The 15,202-nt window shown below is 43.8% G+C and overlaps 1 protein-coding gene across 1 annotated transcript in view; it reads left to right on the top strand.

Moving 5' to 3' along the window:
• Positions 1–15,202, top strand: part of MTMR12 (myotubularin related protein 12) — a 62,899-nt gene that overhangs the window by 37,271 nt on the left and 10,426 nt on the right. Inside the window, exons 10-11 of the mRNA XM_073343676.1 lie at positions 2,739–2,863; positions 13,543–13,624. Of these exons, the coding sequence (XP_073199777.1) occupies positions 2,739–2,863; positions 13,543–13,624 (207 nt within the window). The remainder of the gene's footprint in view (positions 1–2,738; positions 2,864–13,542; positions 13,625–15,202) is intronic.

Genomic DNA, 15,202 nt, shown 5'->3' with positions numbered 1-15,202 from the left:
TGTTAAATAGCACAGACAAGCCCATTCTCTTGTCTTGATAAAAATCAAGAATAGATGTTAGTTGTATTTACCTTCACCCTAAAAAGAAAGGTTTCAGAGTAACAGCCGTGTTAGTCTGTATTCGCAAAAAGAAAAGGAGGACTTGTGGCACCTTAGAGACTAACCAATTTATTTGAGCATGAGCTTTCGTGAGCTGCGTCCGATGAAGTGAGCTGTAGCTCACGAAAGCTCATGCTCAAATAAATTGGTTAGTCTCTAAGGTGCACAAGTACTCTTCTTTTTGCGAATACAGACTAACATGGCTGTTACTCTGAAACCTACCTTCACCCTGTTAGACATATACCAGGGGAACCAAAATAACCCGTAGTTGGTAAATCCTTTTAATGTCTTTATATTACCTTATCATTCCTTTATATTATGCAACTATACCCAATTGTCATTAGATCAAAAGGCATGTATTTCATATTTAGATGTGAGTTTGTTTAATTGTGTTTACAAGACAGAAGCCTTAGGGGTGAAGCATTAGATCTTCAGAGCTATTAGGACTTTATACAGACTTGGGTATCTATTCTTCTATTGGAGGAACACCACATGCTGTGCTAAAATCACTTGCCTGGCTATTTTCAGTTATAAATTCTGGATCTTGGGCATGATCTGGGCATCTCAGATCCACTGAATACTATATCGGGGGAGGTTGAGCCATTGGACTGAGATCTCGCCCTCCCCCCCCACCCGAAAAAAACAAACAAAAAAAAAACATTTTAGGACACCCTGAAAGATTCATGGAAGAACTCTAAGAGACTTATGGAGGATTAGCAGACATTATACATCTGCTAACAACTAGACTCATATATTTTGATTCAACCGTAATGTATTTAATCTGCCTTTAATCCTTTTAATAACTCATTTCTTTTTTCTTAATGAATCTTCAGTTAGTTTACGAAGGATTGGCTAACACAGTATTGTTTTTGGTGAGATCCTGAAGTATCCAGTAACCTGTGGTGAGTGGCCAACCCCTTGGGGTTGGAAGAACCTATTGTGTGGTGTGTTTTGGTTTTAGTAACCTTACACCATAAAGTCCAGTATGCCTGGGTTGTAAATAGGGGCTGGAGTGCCAAGGGGATTTCTGTATTCCAGGAGTACTCTTTATTACTGGCTTGGTGAATCTAATGATGGAATAGACCACCAGTTTAGGGGCATCTGCCCTATTTTCTAACAGTCTGTCTTGAGTTCAGGCATTCTTAGCTGTGAGTCACTCCAGACACCGTGACAGGTGGAATCTTGTGATTCTCCCACTCTTAGGGTTTGGCTACACTTGCAAGTTAGAGTGCATTAAAGCAGCTCCAGGCACCCTAACTCATGACCGGTCCACACTGGCAAGACACTTAGAGCACCTGGACTCTGCAGCTGGAGCGCTCCTGGTAATCCACCTCCACAAGAAGCATAATGCTTGCTGCACCTCGGCCGAAAGGCCCCTGCATTAGTGTGAATGAAGTGTGGCGTTACTGCACTGCGATCAGCCTCTGGAAACATCCCATAATGGCCACTCTTGTCATTGTTTTGAACTCCGCTGTAGGAATGCAGATATGCCCTTTCAAAGCTCCATTTCTGACAGCTGGCATGCTTATCTGCTTCGGGACAAAGCAACCATTAATGTGGAATGTTGCTGCTGTGAGTGTGTGAGAGAGAGAGAGGCGGGGGGCGAGGGGGGGGGTCTGCTGCTGTCTAAACTTACAAGACAGCATGGTGATATGCTGTCAGCTCCCCAAACCCACACTCTCTCCCCCCACATACACACAACACATTCCGTCGCACACCATCCCACTCGAAAAGCATGTTGCAGCCACTTGCACGCTGGGATAGCTACCACAATGCACTGCTCTCTGTGACGTTGCAAGAGTTGCTAATGTGGCCATGCCAGTGCACTTGAATCTGACAGTATGGACACGCTGCAGCGCTTTCCCTACTGCGCTCTCCGAGGGCTGGTGTAACTCACAGCGCTCTACATCTGCAAGTGTAGCCATACCATTAGGCCGGCTCCCCAAACTACAGCATCTCTATGGCAACTATGATTATTTAGGTCTAACTGGCTTCAGTGTCTGCAAGTCCTCCCTTCGGGAGCTGTGACAGTGGTGAATACAATGATCCAAAACAGCTTTCTTAAAACCAGAGAAAAGGGTTTTTAACACAACAGTCATTCATGACTATCTTGCCTTTCTCACTCATTCAGGGAGTGTCTCTGTTGAAAACCAGCCAAAGTTCTTTGTTCTCTCTTGTGTCTCTTTAGCCAGTTGGCTCTGCATTGTCTCTTATTACTTGAAATGTTTGTTAGATGTGACTGTTGGTATCCACCCCCCCTTCCCTGGTACATATCCTGACAGACCTGCTAGTGTATATATTTAATGTATGCTTACAATATTCATAAATTATTACAGATTAGCTGATAGTATAAGGACTTATACCATATAGTTGCATCCACACCAGGACAATTTTGCTGGTTAGGATTGCTAGCATATGTAAAGCAGCAAAACTTTTGTCATGTGGACAAACCCATAGCAAGGTTGTTGCTGTGTATTCTAAAATAGTCCACTAATGCACACCTTTTTGTGGCTAACTGCTCTGCTTTTGCTATACGTATAGTATATATGGGGTGGGACATGAACCTTGCTACCTTCAGTGACAACTACCAGTGTTTCAGTTTCTCTAAACTGAAAGGTTTTATCTCTTTGATTATTCAGAGTTTATAAAACAATTAACAAACCTCCTTATGAAGTCTTGAAAACTGATGACCTTTCAAGCAGCCTTCCATCTCTTCAAGACATTCAAGCTGCATACACTAGATTTAAACAGCTGTTTCTGATAGGTAAGTTAAAATTAGAGTTAAATGAGGTGGGAAGAACCAAGATGTGATGCAAGTTCCTTTAGAGACTTGCTAATTTTGCATCCAGATACTCAATTACATCTCTAACAGATCTTGAATACAGTTCTTGATGTAAGAAATTGGTGGTCTGTTTCTTCTGATTGTAGGGTGAAAGGAGCCCTTTCTGAATAGTTATCTGATGATTGTCTCTGCAGCTCAAGTGAGATCTGTGCATATTTGATTGATGTATTAAACTGGAAGCCTGCTGTTGTCAACATTGTTAGCCCACACTAACAAGTCACCGTATCCATTAGAAAATGAGTTACAAAAACTTAGAACACACAGCAATTGGAAACCAACTTAAGTCTCATTAAAATCTAATGGTTAAAATAGAACACTGTTAAGCAGAAGTCTCAGACCTCCCATACCTAATTAAAATGAGGTTATATCAATGTTTTTAACCCTAAAATACTTGCAAATAGGCATTGGTAGTATTTGGAGGTATTTCAGAATTTTAGAGAACACCAGTATAATTGGGGTGATGAGACTACATTCTCTACAAATGCAGTTAAGTTTGACTTCATCCTGATTAACAATATATATTGCAAACCTAATGACTAAATGAACTTTCACCATTTTTGGTGTACCTTTTTAAATTCTGAAGTGCTGTTTGAGGCATGTCTTCACTGCCTGGTTAACTGGATTTATCTACACTCCAGTTAACTACTTTTGTGTTAACCTAGCTCAGGTGAGGGACGTGACACTGCAAAATAACAAGAGTGATTTTATGAGCAGCTGACAAGTTGTTCTGTAGCCTATACCTCCTGACACTCCAATTCAGGGGTTTCGTATGTGGACAGGACTAAAGATAGAGACAACATTTGTGTTAACTGCAGAGAAAACAGTTTTTAAAACAGGCTAGAGAAGAGCTGTTAAATTGTATAGTCACTCTGCTGCAATTTAGGGGAAGGATTAAATCATTAATTTAAATCACTTGTTTTTGAACGAAACCCATTGATTTAGATCAGATTGTGAATTTGTAGAACTGATTTGATTTTTTTTTTTTGCTCTTACAATTTTAGGTTAACATTTATAAGCTAAATTTTTCAAATGCCACTGATAGGGTCTCATTTGAATTTTATAAGACAGCCACAGGCAGAAACAAAATATTGAAACTTAGGCCCTGATCCTGTGAGCATTTCAGCAGATATGTAACTTTACTTGTGAGGTAGTGTCATTGAAGCCAGTGGGACAACTTGGGCTTTGGTTAAGCATGCGCGTAAATGTTTTCAGAATGAGGTTCTAAAACTGTATTTTTATTAAAACTGGTGTAAAATCTTTATCACTTCAAAACAAAATTACTTTAACAATAAAAAAGAATTAGACTTTCAATCCGTTGACTAAGCTACTGTGAACTTTTATACGTATAGGCCAAAATTTGACTCCTATGGGTGGGATTTTCAAAAGCACTCGGTGTGTCTTTACTGTGGGGTTATCCTGGACTCTTCATCAGATGTTGCCCCTAACAGCCCTCCTGTCCACACACACAAACCTCTCACCAGGGTTAAATTTTTAACTCAGATTAACTGGCCTGACTGGGCATGTGGATTAGAGACCTGGTTCGGCTTTCACTCAGGCTGGTAACCTGCCCGTTTTATAGTGAGGACAGGACACAAGCTAAATTATTTCAATGCTGATAGTCCTCTAGTAGTACCTTCTCACAGTTCTCCACATGTGCCGAGGACAGATAAGTTGTCCTGCAATTTGCTGGGAAAGAATCCTACTACAACACAAAGAACCTAGGGATATGCCCCAGAAATCCATGGGGCTTACAGCAGTGGACACAGGAATGCGGGTAGGGCTTTGCAGGGTAGCTGCCTGTACATAGGCTAGGTTAACCTGGGTGCAGCTCATGTGGGCTAACTGCAATGAAGACATAACCCTAAGTGATAAGAGCACAAGTCCTACTGACTTAAAGCTGCAAACCCTGATGGCATATAACCATTTCGGTTTTCTTGACTTAAGGAAGTTCAGTATATCTGGTGGTGGTTGCAAATATAACATGGGCTATTTATTTATCAGCTGTTGGTGGTGATATCAGAATAAAGATATTAGTGAGACCTTAGACTCTTTTTTTCCCCCCCAATTTAGATGAGCATTTTAAATGTGAAAACTTCTTAGTAGGAAAAATATCTGTATAAAAGTCTGAAATTCTGTAACCCTTTCTGCATCAAAAGCATGTACTTGTGAGTTGGTTCTGCAGCTCCTCCAGTAGTCCCACTGCCCCTTCTTTCTAGTAGGCCCTCTAGTTTACCCACTGACTTCAGCTAGCTAGTGTGTAGCTACTAAAGGTGTGACGGTCAGCTATCTCACACGATCAGCCTGCCTCCTGGCAGTTTTTTCCCTTTGCAGCTGCTATTAGGTACCTAATCCAACTGCCTTCTGTTGCTTAGAAATCTCCTCTCCTCCACAAAAAGAAAAGGAGTACTTTTGGCACCTTAGAGACTAACAAATTTATTTGAGCATAAGCTTTTGTGGGCTAAAACCCACTTCATCGGATGCATGCAGTGGAAAATACAGTGGGGAGACTGGGGGGGAGGGATAGCTCGGTGGTTTGAGCATTGGCCTGCTAAACTCAGGGTTGTGAGTTCAGTCCTTGAGGGGGCCATTTAGGGATCTGGGGCAAAAATTGGGGATTGGTCCTGCTTTGAGCAGGGAGTTGGACTAGATGACCTCCTGAGGTCCCTTCCAACCCTGATATTCTATGATTCTATGAGATTTTATATACATAGAGAACATGAAACAATGGGTGTTACCATACACACTGTAACGAGAGTGATCGATTAAGGTGAACAATTATCAGCAGGAGAAAAAAACCTAGTGATGATCAGGATAGCCCATTTCCAACAGTTGACAGTTTTTTGTACATGGATATTAAACCGTGTATTAAAACTAATCTAGATTGTTTTAAATATACAGTTGAATCAGTTAAGACTCTTATAAATTTAATCATTCAAGACCTTCCCTATGAAGGTGTAGCTCTCTTCTCCGAAAAGACGGATAAGAGACTTCACAGCTTGAAGGACTTGAGGGCTACCCTTTGTTCGCTGGGACGTCACATTCCTGCTACCCAGTGCAGACATTTTAGGCCTTAGCCTGCCCCTTGCCCCAAAACCAACCCCAAAACTGCCAGGATGCTCCTCATAGGCAAAACAGGAGCACTTGGAGGAGGCAACACCCTCCCTCTGGACAAAGCTCTGGCCAGCCCAGAGCCCCACTGGGCTCTAGACCACCCTTTTGAGGGTATCGTCAAGGACGGCTTGCCAGTACGATCTTTGGATCCTTCCCATCTTACTTTCTCATCCCTTCTATCCCCTTTCCACTGTGCCTGGTCCCGAATTACTTCAGACCGATGGGTGCTCTGCACGGTAGAGAGAGGATATTCCATCTAATTCTGTACCCTCACGTCCCCTCCCACCCCCTTCCCCATCCCTCTTCAGGGACCCCTCTCATGAGCAACTTCTAATTCAAGAGGTGCAGTCCCCCCTCTCAGTAGGGGCAGCGGTGGAGGTTCCTCAGTAGTTAAGGGGCAAGGGTTTCTACTCCTGGTATTGCCTAATACTGAAGGCCAAGGGGGGCCTCAGACCCATACTGGACCTGTGACAGCTCAACACGTACGTAAAGAAACACAAGTTTCACATGGTCTCGCTAATCTTCATTATCCCCTCACTGGATCCAGGAGACTGGTACTCCGCTCTTGACTTGAAGGATGCATATTTTCATGTCGCAATAGTCACACATCACAGATGCTACCTCAGATTCGTGGTGAACAGAGGCCACTACCAGTTTGCTGTCCTCCCGCTCGGACTGTCTACTGCCCCCCAAATATTCACAAAATGCATGGCAGTAGTCGTGGCGTTCCTGCACAAGCGCCAGATACAGGTTTCTCCATACCTTCTTGATGACTGGCTGATCAAGGGTTGCTCGAGAGCCCACGTCGAGGCTCAGGTCGAATTTATAAGGAGGACCTTCCTCAACTTAAGTCTCCTCCTGAACGAGGAAAAGTCTATGTCCCCAGTGCAGAAGGTAAAGTTCATAGGCATGGTCCTGGACTCTACCCAAGCCAGGGCGTATCTCTTGGGAGCCGGGTTTCGCACACTCCAGGACATCCTACAGAGCCTCAGACAGTTTCCCACGATGTCGGCAAGAAACTGTTTAAAGCTGTTGGGACACATGGCCTCCTGCATGTACATGGTGCAGCACGCCAGGGTCAGGCTGCGCTCACTCCATAGAATCATAGAATATCAGGGTTGGAAGGGACCTCAGGAGGTCATCTAGTCCAACCCCCTGCTCAAAAACAGGACCCATCCCCACTTAAATCATCCCAGCCAGGGCTTTGTTAAGCTTGACCTTAAAAACTTCTAAGGAAGGAGATTCCACCACCTCCCTAGGCAACGCATTCCAGTGTTTCACCACCCTCCTAGTGAAAAAGTTTTTCCTAATATCCAACCTAAACCTCCCCCACTGCAATTTGAGACCATTACTCCTTGTCCTGTCCTCTTCCACCACTGAGAATAGTCTAGAACCATCCTCTCTGGAACTACCTCTCAGGTAGTTGAAAGCAGCTATCAGATCCCCCCTCATTCTTCTCTTCCGCAGACTAAACAATCCCAGCTCCCTCAGCCTCTCCTCATAACTCATGTGTTCCAGACCCCTAATCATTTTTGTTGCCCTTCACTGGACTCTCTCCAATTTATCCACATCCTTCTTGTAGTGTGGGGCCCAAAACTGGACACAGTACTCCAGATGAGGCCTCACCAATGTCGAATAGAGGGGGACGATCACGTCCCTCGATCTGCTCGCTATGCCCCTACTTATACGTCCCAAAATGCCATTGGCTTTCTTGGCAACAAGGGCACACCGCTGACTCATATCCAGCTTCTCGTCCACTGTCACCCCTAGGTCCTTTTCCGCAGAACTGCTGCCTAGCCATTCGGTCCCTAGTCTGTAGCTGTGCAGCTCCAGTCTTGGTTGGCGTTGGTGTACTGACCAGCCCGAGATGCATTGGACAGGATTGTAACCCTGCCCCGCCTGGTGCTGGACTCCCTCTTATGGTGGCTCGACCTGCGAGTAGTTTGCGCAGGAATGCCTTTTGCCAGCCCTCAGCCCTTGCTCTCCTTGGTGACAGATGCTTCTGATCTGGGTTGGGGTGCTCACCTAGGGGACCTCAACACCCTCTGGTCTCCAGTGGTCCTCGCTCTTCACATCAACATCAAAGAGCTGAGGGCAGTGCGTCTGGCATGCTACGCTTTCAAAACGCACATAATGGGCAGGAGTGTTTCAATCCTCATGGACAACACTTCGGCGATGTTCTATATCAACAAACGGGGGTACACGCTCCTCTCCCCTGTGCTGGGAAGCCCTTATGCTGTGGGACTTCTGCATAGAGCACTCGATCCACCTGGAGGCTTCATACCTCCCAGGGGTCTGAAACATGCTGGCAGACAGCCTCAGCCGGACCTTCCATGGCCACGACGTGGTGAGCCAGACGTGGTGAGCTCAATCTTTCGGTTCTGGGGCTCTCCCCAGATAAACCTATTCGCCACTCCGGGCAACAGGAAATGTCAGACATTCTGTTGCCCCGGGAGCCACAGCTCGGAAGGCATCCCTGATGGACTCTTTCTCTTTTGGGAGGGCCGCCTGCTATATGCTTTCCCACCCATCCTCCTAGTCCACATGGTGCTCCTCAAGATCCGCAGGGACCGGGACAGAGTTATACTAATAGCGCTGGCATGGCCGTGTCAGCACTGGTTCACCTCATTCCTGGAAATGTCTATAGTGCCCCCACTCACCTTACCACTGGTCCCTGACCTGATCACGCAGGACCAGGGCCAACTCCGGCACCCGAATCTGGAATTTCTCCACCTTATGGCCTGGATGCTGCATGGCTAAGTGCCGCAGAGCTGTCTTGTTCGGACAATGTCAGACAAGTCCTCCTGGGTAGTAGAAAACCCTCTACCAGGGCTACGTACCTGGCCAAGTGGAAAAGGTTCTCCATCTGGGTGGAGCAACGCAGTCAGTCACTGCTCCTTGCCCCCATACCATTTATAGTGGACTACCTCCTTCACCTAAAACATCAAGACCTGTTCCAGTCATCAGTAAGAGTCCACTTAGCCGCTATCTCCGCCTTACATCCGGGCTCAGATGGTCTGTCTTTGAGAAAACGACTGACTATAGGGTTTGCAAGGGTTTTGACAGGCTCTTCCTGCTCACACGTCAGCCCGTCCCTGCCTGGGACTTCAATTTAGTCCTCTCCAGGCTTACAGGCCCTCCATTCGAACCTCTGGCCACATGCTCCTTGTTATATCTTTCATTCAAGGTCACGTTCCTGGTCGCAATTTTTAGGGGACTTATTCCTTCACCCACTTACTTCCTTGGTCCTTCTCGCATGAACAGAGAGCAACAATACCCGAAATCCAAAGGTGCAAACAATTCGATGTTTATTGGCGTGAACTTCCAGCAAGCGTGATTCCAGTTTCCTTTCTTAGCGTCCCCCTTCCCAGCTCTGACACCACAGAGCCTTACACCTGTGTCCCTGTTCCCATTTCCCCTTTAGCAAAACATGATTCCAATTTCCTTACCCCCATTCCCTGTTCCCATTTCCCCCCTCCCACCCCCTCTCACTCACTTCCTGATTGACTGCAGACTATATAGTAAAACTTGAGTTCTGCTTAGCTATACCTTAACCAATCATTTTCCTGAAATTTAGCTAACCAATCCTCACATTGTAACATGATTATGTAACCAATTATATCCCACCACCTTAATTAGTTTACACCCAGAAAAATTAATTATACAGCAGACAGGAACAATCACAGAACCAGACAGATTATACAGACAAACAATAGCAAAGTGGGAACTATAATGACAAAACAATACAGAAGTGAGGATTTCACATCCCAGCTATTGACAAGTGAGTTCTTGCCAGACAAGATGTTATCAAACTAAGTTTCCTTTTACATCTTCTAGGCACTTCCCTTTCTCTGGAGGCGATAGGCATTATCAGGACAGGATTGTATTCCTAACAGCCCAATAAGAAAAGGAGTACTTGTGGCACCTTAGAGACTAACCAATTTATTTGAGCATAAGCTTTCAAGAGCTACAGCTCACTTCATCGGATGCATCTGATGAAGTGAGCTGTAGCTCAAGAAAGCTTATGGTTAAATAAATTGGTTAGTCTCTAAGGTGCCACAAGTACTCCTTTTCTTTTTGCGAATACAGACTAACACGGCTGTTACTTTGAAACCTAACAGCCCAATAGGACCTTATTTCAATGTGACTAGTTTGGAATATGAGGATGTGACTGGTCGCTTCCCAGCTTATGGCTGCCTCCGTTGCTTAGCCAAAGGCCTTAGCCTAAGAACAGGGCCTCAGACTGTCACAGTAAGAGAAGGACCTTGCACCGCCAGACAGTGATTTTGATTCTTTCTTTTATACCTCTATATCTAGCCAACTGATAAGAATACACCTAAATTCTTAAAGTACAGGCCTTTGCAGACAGGCCTGAATATCTATATCCTACAGCAATTACCTCGGCTCGACGGGTTTCGGAGCTCAGGGCCTTCACAGTTTTTCATAAGGATAAGGTCCAACTTAGGCCTCATCTGGCTTTTCTCCCGAAGGTTGTCTCCCATTTTCACATGACCCAGGACATCTTCCTCCCAGTGTTTTATCCCAAGCCACACTCCTCCGATAGGGAGCACAGGCTACACTCACTGGACGTGCGTAGGGCCTTAGCCTTCTACACAGAGAGAACTAAGTCGTTCCGGAAGTCCGTCCAACTCTTTGTAGCCATTGCAGACAGAATGAAAGGCCTCCCGGTATCCTCTCAATGCATATTCTTGTGGATCACGTCCTGCATTAGGGAGTGCTACACCCTGGCAAAGGAGCCCGCTCTGCAGATAACCATCCACTCTACCAGGGCCCAGGCCTCCACTGCAGCGTTCCTGGCGCAAGTCCCTATTCAGGAAATGTGCAGGGCAGCTACGTGGTCCTTGATACATACATTTACGTCGCACTATGCAATTACACAACAGGTCAGGGACGATGCGGCTTTTGGGCGAATCGTGCTCTATTCTGTGGATAACTCCGACCCCACCTCCTGAGCTCTAGCTTGTGAATCACCTACATGGAATGGACATGAACAATCACTCGAAGAAAAAATGGTTACTCACTTTCTCGTAACTGTTCAAGATTTGTTCATGTCTATTCCAATACCCACCCTCCTACCCCTCTGTCGGAATAGTCAGTAAGAAGGAACTGAGGGGGTTGGGGATCGGCAGGCCTCTATGCTGGGTGCCATTAAGGCGCCACTCCAGGGGGCGCCCAGGCCGATCCTACGGACGCTGCTAGGGGGAAAATTTTCTGGCTGATGTGCACGCGGCACACACACCTGCTTGGAATGGACATGAACAACACATCTCAAAGAACAACAGTTACAAGAAAGTGAGTAACTGTTTTTTCTTTATATTGGAGACAAACAGTGCATGTCAACTGTAAGATTCTTCCAGTGCTACTTGTTACACCTTCCAGAGCTTGTTGTCTGGGTTTGGAGCAGTTCAAGGCACTGTCAGATCATTAAACTTAAAATTGCTTTCTTTAGTAACTTGGCCTTGTCTGATCTGCACCTATGGGAGGATCATATCCCCTTAAAGTCTGTCTCTGAAAAGGAGGGATTTCTGTTCATCTCCTAAAGCAAACATTTCATAGATTTTACTGTTTTTTTTTTTTGGATGGATCCTATATGCAGTCCATTATTGCAGGGGAAGGAGAAGTTGCATATATTGGGCTTTCTTTGTCCTGTGACCCACAAGATGAAAACTGATCTGCAATCAAAGGGACACTTAAGTTAAAATTGACCCTTCTTTGAAAGCTGCTTTGCCTGTTAGGAATGCTCTTAAACTTTCTAAAAACATGTTTTAGTTAATTGACTATGTTCACACAATGTATTTTTGCACTTCATGCAGCTTAACTGAGAATAGGCCAGTTCCTGTCTTTGTTTCTAGTGCATTCTTAGCCCACATTTGTAAACACTTCATGAGAACCAGTAGAGGGTGTCTCCTCCCCTGCAGCCCCCAAGAGCACTCAAGCTGCCTCCTGTGAATCCAGAAAGGAGGTGGGGAAGAAATAGCTGCTCTTCCAAATATTTTGGAAGGGCAGAGAGTGGATTGGGAAATCTGTGGAGGCAGATAACCTATTCAGGGGGTTGGGTCAGGAAATTCAGGGATGGTTCGTTGAGAAAGACGGAGTGGGAGAGGGTGGCCTGTGTGGGCAGAACTGGTCAGTCAGGTTTGAGGGTGAACTTGGAATGGCTTGGAGTGCAGAGGATGAACTGATGGGTTCTGCATGGTGTAGGAAAGAAGGAAGAAAATTAGTGGGAAGGATGGGAGTAGGAAAATAACCAGAGACAATTTTTAAAAAAGCATGGAGTGAACTGAAGAGAACAGGGAACAGATACCAGAATACAGAAGGAAAGGACTGGGTTTAAGGATCATACGTGAGAGCTGTGTGAGAGGTAAGGGCAAGTATGAGTAAGATGTCATGGGGACAGAAAACTAGGAAATTAATGAAGGGAAAGACTTGAAAGGGCAGGGTAGGGGTTAAGGAAGCAAAGTTCTCAATTAAAAAAAAAAACTGTCAGTGAAGTAAAGAAGATTTGAAGAGTTCTTGAAGATCAAAACAAGAGATATGCAGCAAATCTCAAACTCAGAGTGAGTGGCAGCAGAAACACTTTTTTGTGTGGGAGAAGCTTTTTTTCGTTTGTGGGATGAGGTAGACTTGAGTCCTGGAGCAACTCCCGAGGTCTAGCACTCTAGAGAAGCGTGTATAGAGAAGATGATCAGATGTTTTTGTTTCATTTTTAAATGAAATTTACAAAAATCTTAAACCCTTCTGCAAACTAGTCTCAGCCTTGGTTATATGTCTGTTGGGTCCCTGGGATTTTAGTACCTATTTGATTTAAAAGGAAGCAGTCAACTTGATACTTAATCGGCTTCAGAAAAGTTTTAACAAAAAAAAGTTTTATGTAGCTTAATGTACTGCACTTGTCGGAATCCCACTGCCAATTCTGTGGTTTTACTATTCCATTTTCTTATTTCCAGTGTTTCTCTCCCCATTGCTGGGACAACTTTATTTAGAATTCTAAATAAGCAGGTAGGCCTGAGTATGTTGTTCAGCATAAAATGTGTTCTAAAAATACAGAAATTGGTATATAGAAGATTGCTGAGAACTCGCATCTCCAGTTTAATTTCCTCTTGTCTCCTCATGACGCTCCACAAACTTCCTTATTTGGTTTACCTAGATATGGACATACAGTAGGGAATACTGGAATCCAAACTTTCCTCAGATTGTTTTAGAAATATTTTCATGAAGCTTTATAAAGGCTTGTAAAACTGCTTTTTACATAACTTTATATTTTGGGCCCAAACTAAGTGTTCACTTTTAAACAATGAACAGGTTTGATAGAATTTTCAGTTAGATTTAGTCTTCACAGTCTTAAAAGAAAATGTCTGTTCAGTGCCTTGTGCCCACTCTGGTTGAAGGGCTTGGTTATTTTTTATTTGACAGACCACTGTTAACTAGCGTGATGCTTGCACTCACATCCCAATTTTCTATTTTTACAGATAACAACAGTACAGACTTCTGGGATACTGATGTAAAATGGTTTTCATTACTGGAGAGCACAAATTGGCTGGAAATCGTTAGGTTTGTTAATATATGTTCTATAGGTTCAGTCTTTATTAAATGAATCTGTGGTGATTTTTTCCAGCTATGGTTATTGGAAAACTACTTTTAAATCAATAATGCTTTTTATATGAAATAGATTTCTTGGGATCTTTATCAAAACACTTTGGTTCAGGAGTCTGAGATGCATAGAATACATTAATTTTTTTTTCTTTATGATCTAATATCAATAGAAAATTTACATGCAACAGCAAGAGCAGGTGTAAAACAGCTGTTTGGAGGACAAAAACCTCCCAAACTCTGGTCACTAAACTTTTTTCTCATTGGCGGAAAGGGACTTCACATCACCTGTTTCATGAACTTCATCAAGAATGGAAGAATAAATGAAAACCTAACAGGACAGACTTCTTTAAGCCTTCAACTTCTGGACTACAATAGAGTGCATGCCGTCACGCCCCATAGACAGGGTATCTGGAGAAGAGATTTGTGGTACTGTGGACTATTTGTGTACTGGGGACACTTAAATTCCCACTTGTGCTCATGCTAATTCAGGTCAACTGGTGGGAACCAGAGTGCAGATGAGTCTGGTGGCTAAACTCATTCTTTTTTCAGTGGTGTAGCAATACTTGTTGCAAAGCAAACCCAACTGAAATAGTGGTCATCTGCACTGCTGGTAGCTATAGCATAAACACCAGATTACCTGAACCAGTGATTACAACCGTAGTAATTTTTTGTAAGCTTTATATGTAGACAAGGCCTTAAACAAAAAAAATTCTACTGCATGTGAAGCTAGGTGTCCTGCAAAAGTCTGTCTTCAGTAGAAGATCCAAATAGAATCGGTCTCAGAAAATTTCAGTTTTTGACGTGATCCTGAACTCCAGAATATGGAAAACCTGTCCTGATCTCCTGAAATGTCCTCTGTAGTATCCATCTGTGTTTATATAATTCCTGTATGTAAAGTTGAGAAGTAAGTACTATCAAGTGTAACACATTTTTCTTTCTTGGAGACTGACCAAAAACTTTCAAAACAGCCAGACTGGTTGGAGACATTACCTTTCAGGATACTAAAATCCTGTTCCTTCCTCCCTCCCCACCTGCTGACCCCACCCCACGACTAGAGGAGTAGTATGATACATTGTTTGCACTCTCTCTCCTCCTGTTTCCTGGATTGCATTTCCCCTTTCTGGGTTGCCTGCGAGTTTTATACAAGAATTTTTCAACCTGCATGCATTAATGTGTGAGCATAACTTCTAGTGATAAACACAATCAAACCAAATGCAAACTTCTACCCACTTCACATCCTCACTCTTGAAAAGAAGCAATTTCCTTTATTTGGCCCAGTTTGCTTGCTGAAGTGCCAAGAATCTGCAGAGCAGTCTTCGTTTTGGAGTCCAAACTTCTGAATGAAGCAGTATGACAAAATAGACACTGCAGATGAAAGTACTGATTTATGTTGGCTCATTTGCAAGAATCTTACCTCTGTGCAAATGTAAAAAGTCGCTAACTTTAAAGATAGGTTTGAACTTACCCAAAACTTCTCCAAATTGTTTTTGTATTTCGTTTCCCTTTTTTAAAATCTCACTTGTTCTTCCTTAGGAG

Source organism: Lepidochelys kempii, chromosome 5 (assembly GCF_965140265.1).
Source record: "Lepidochelys kempii isolate rLepKem1 chromosome 5, rLepKem1.hap2, whole genome shotgun sequence".
In the NCBI taxonomy this organism is placed as follows: Eukaryota; Metazoa; Chordata; order Testudines; family Cheloniidae; genus Lepidochelys; species Lepidochelys kempii.
The sequence above is the reverse complement of the archived record's forward strand: the minus strand, read 5'-3'. Positions and strand labels throughout refer to the sequence as shown.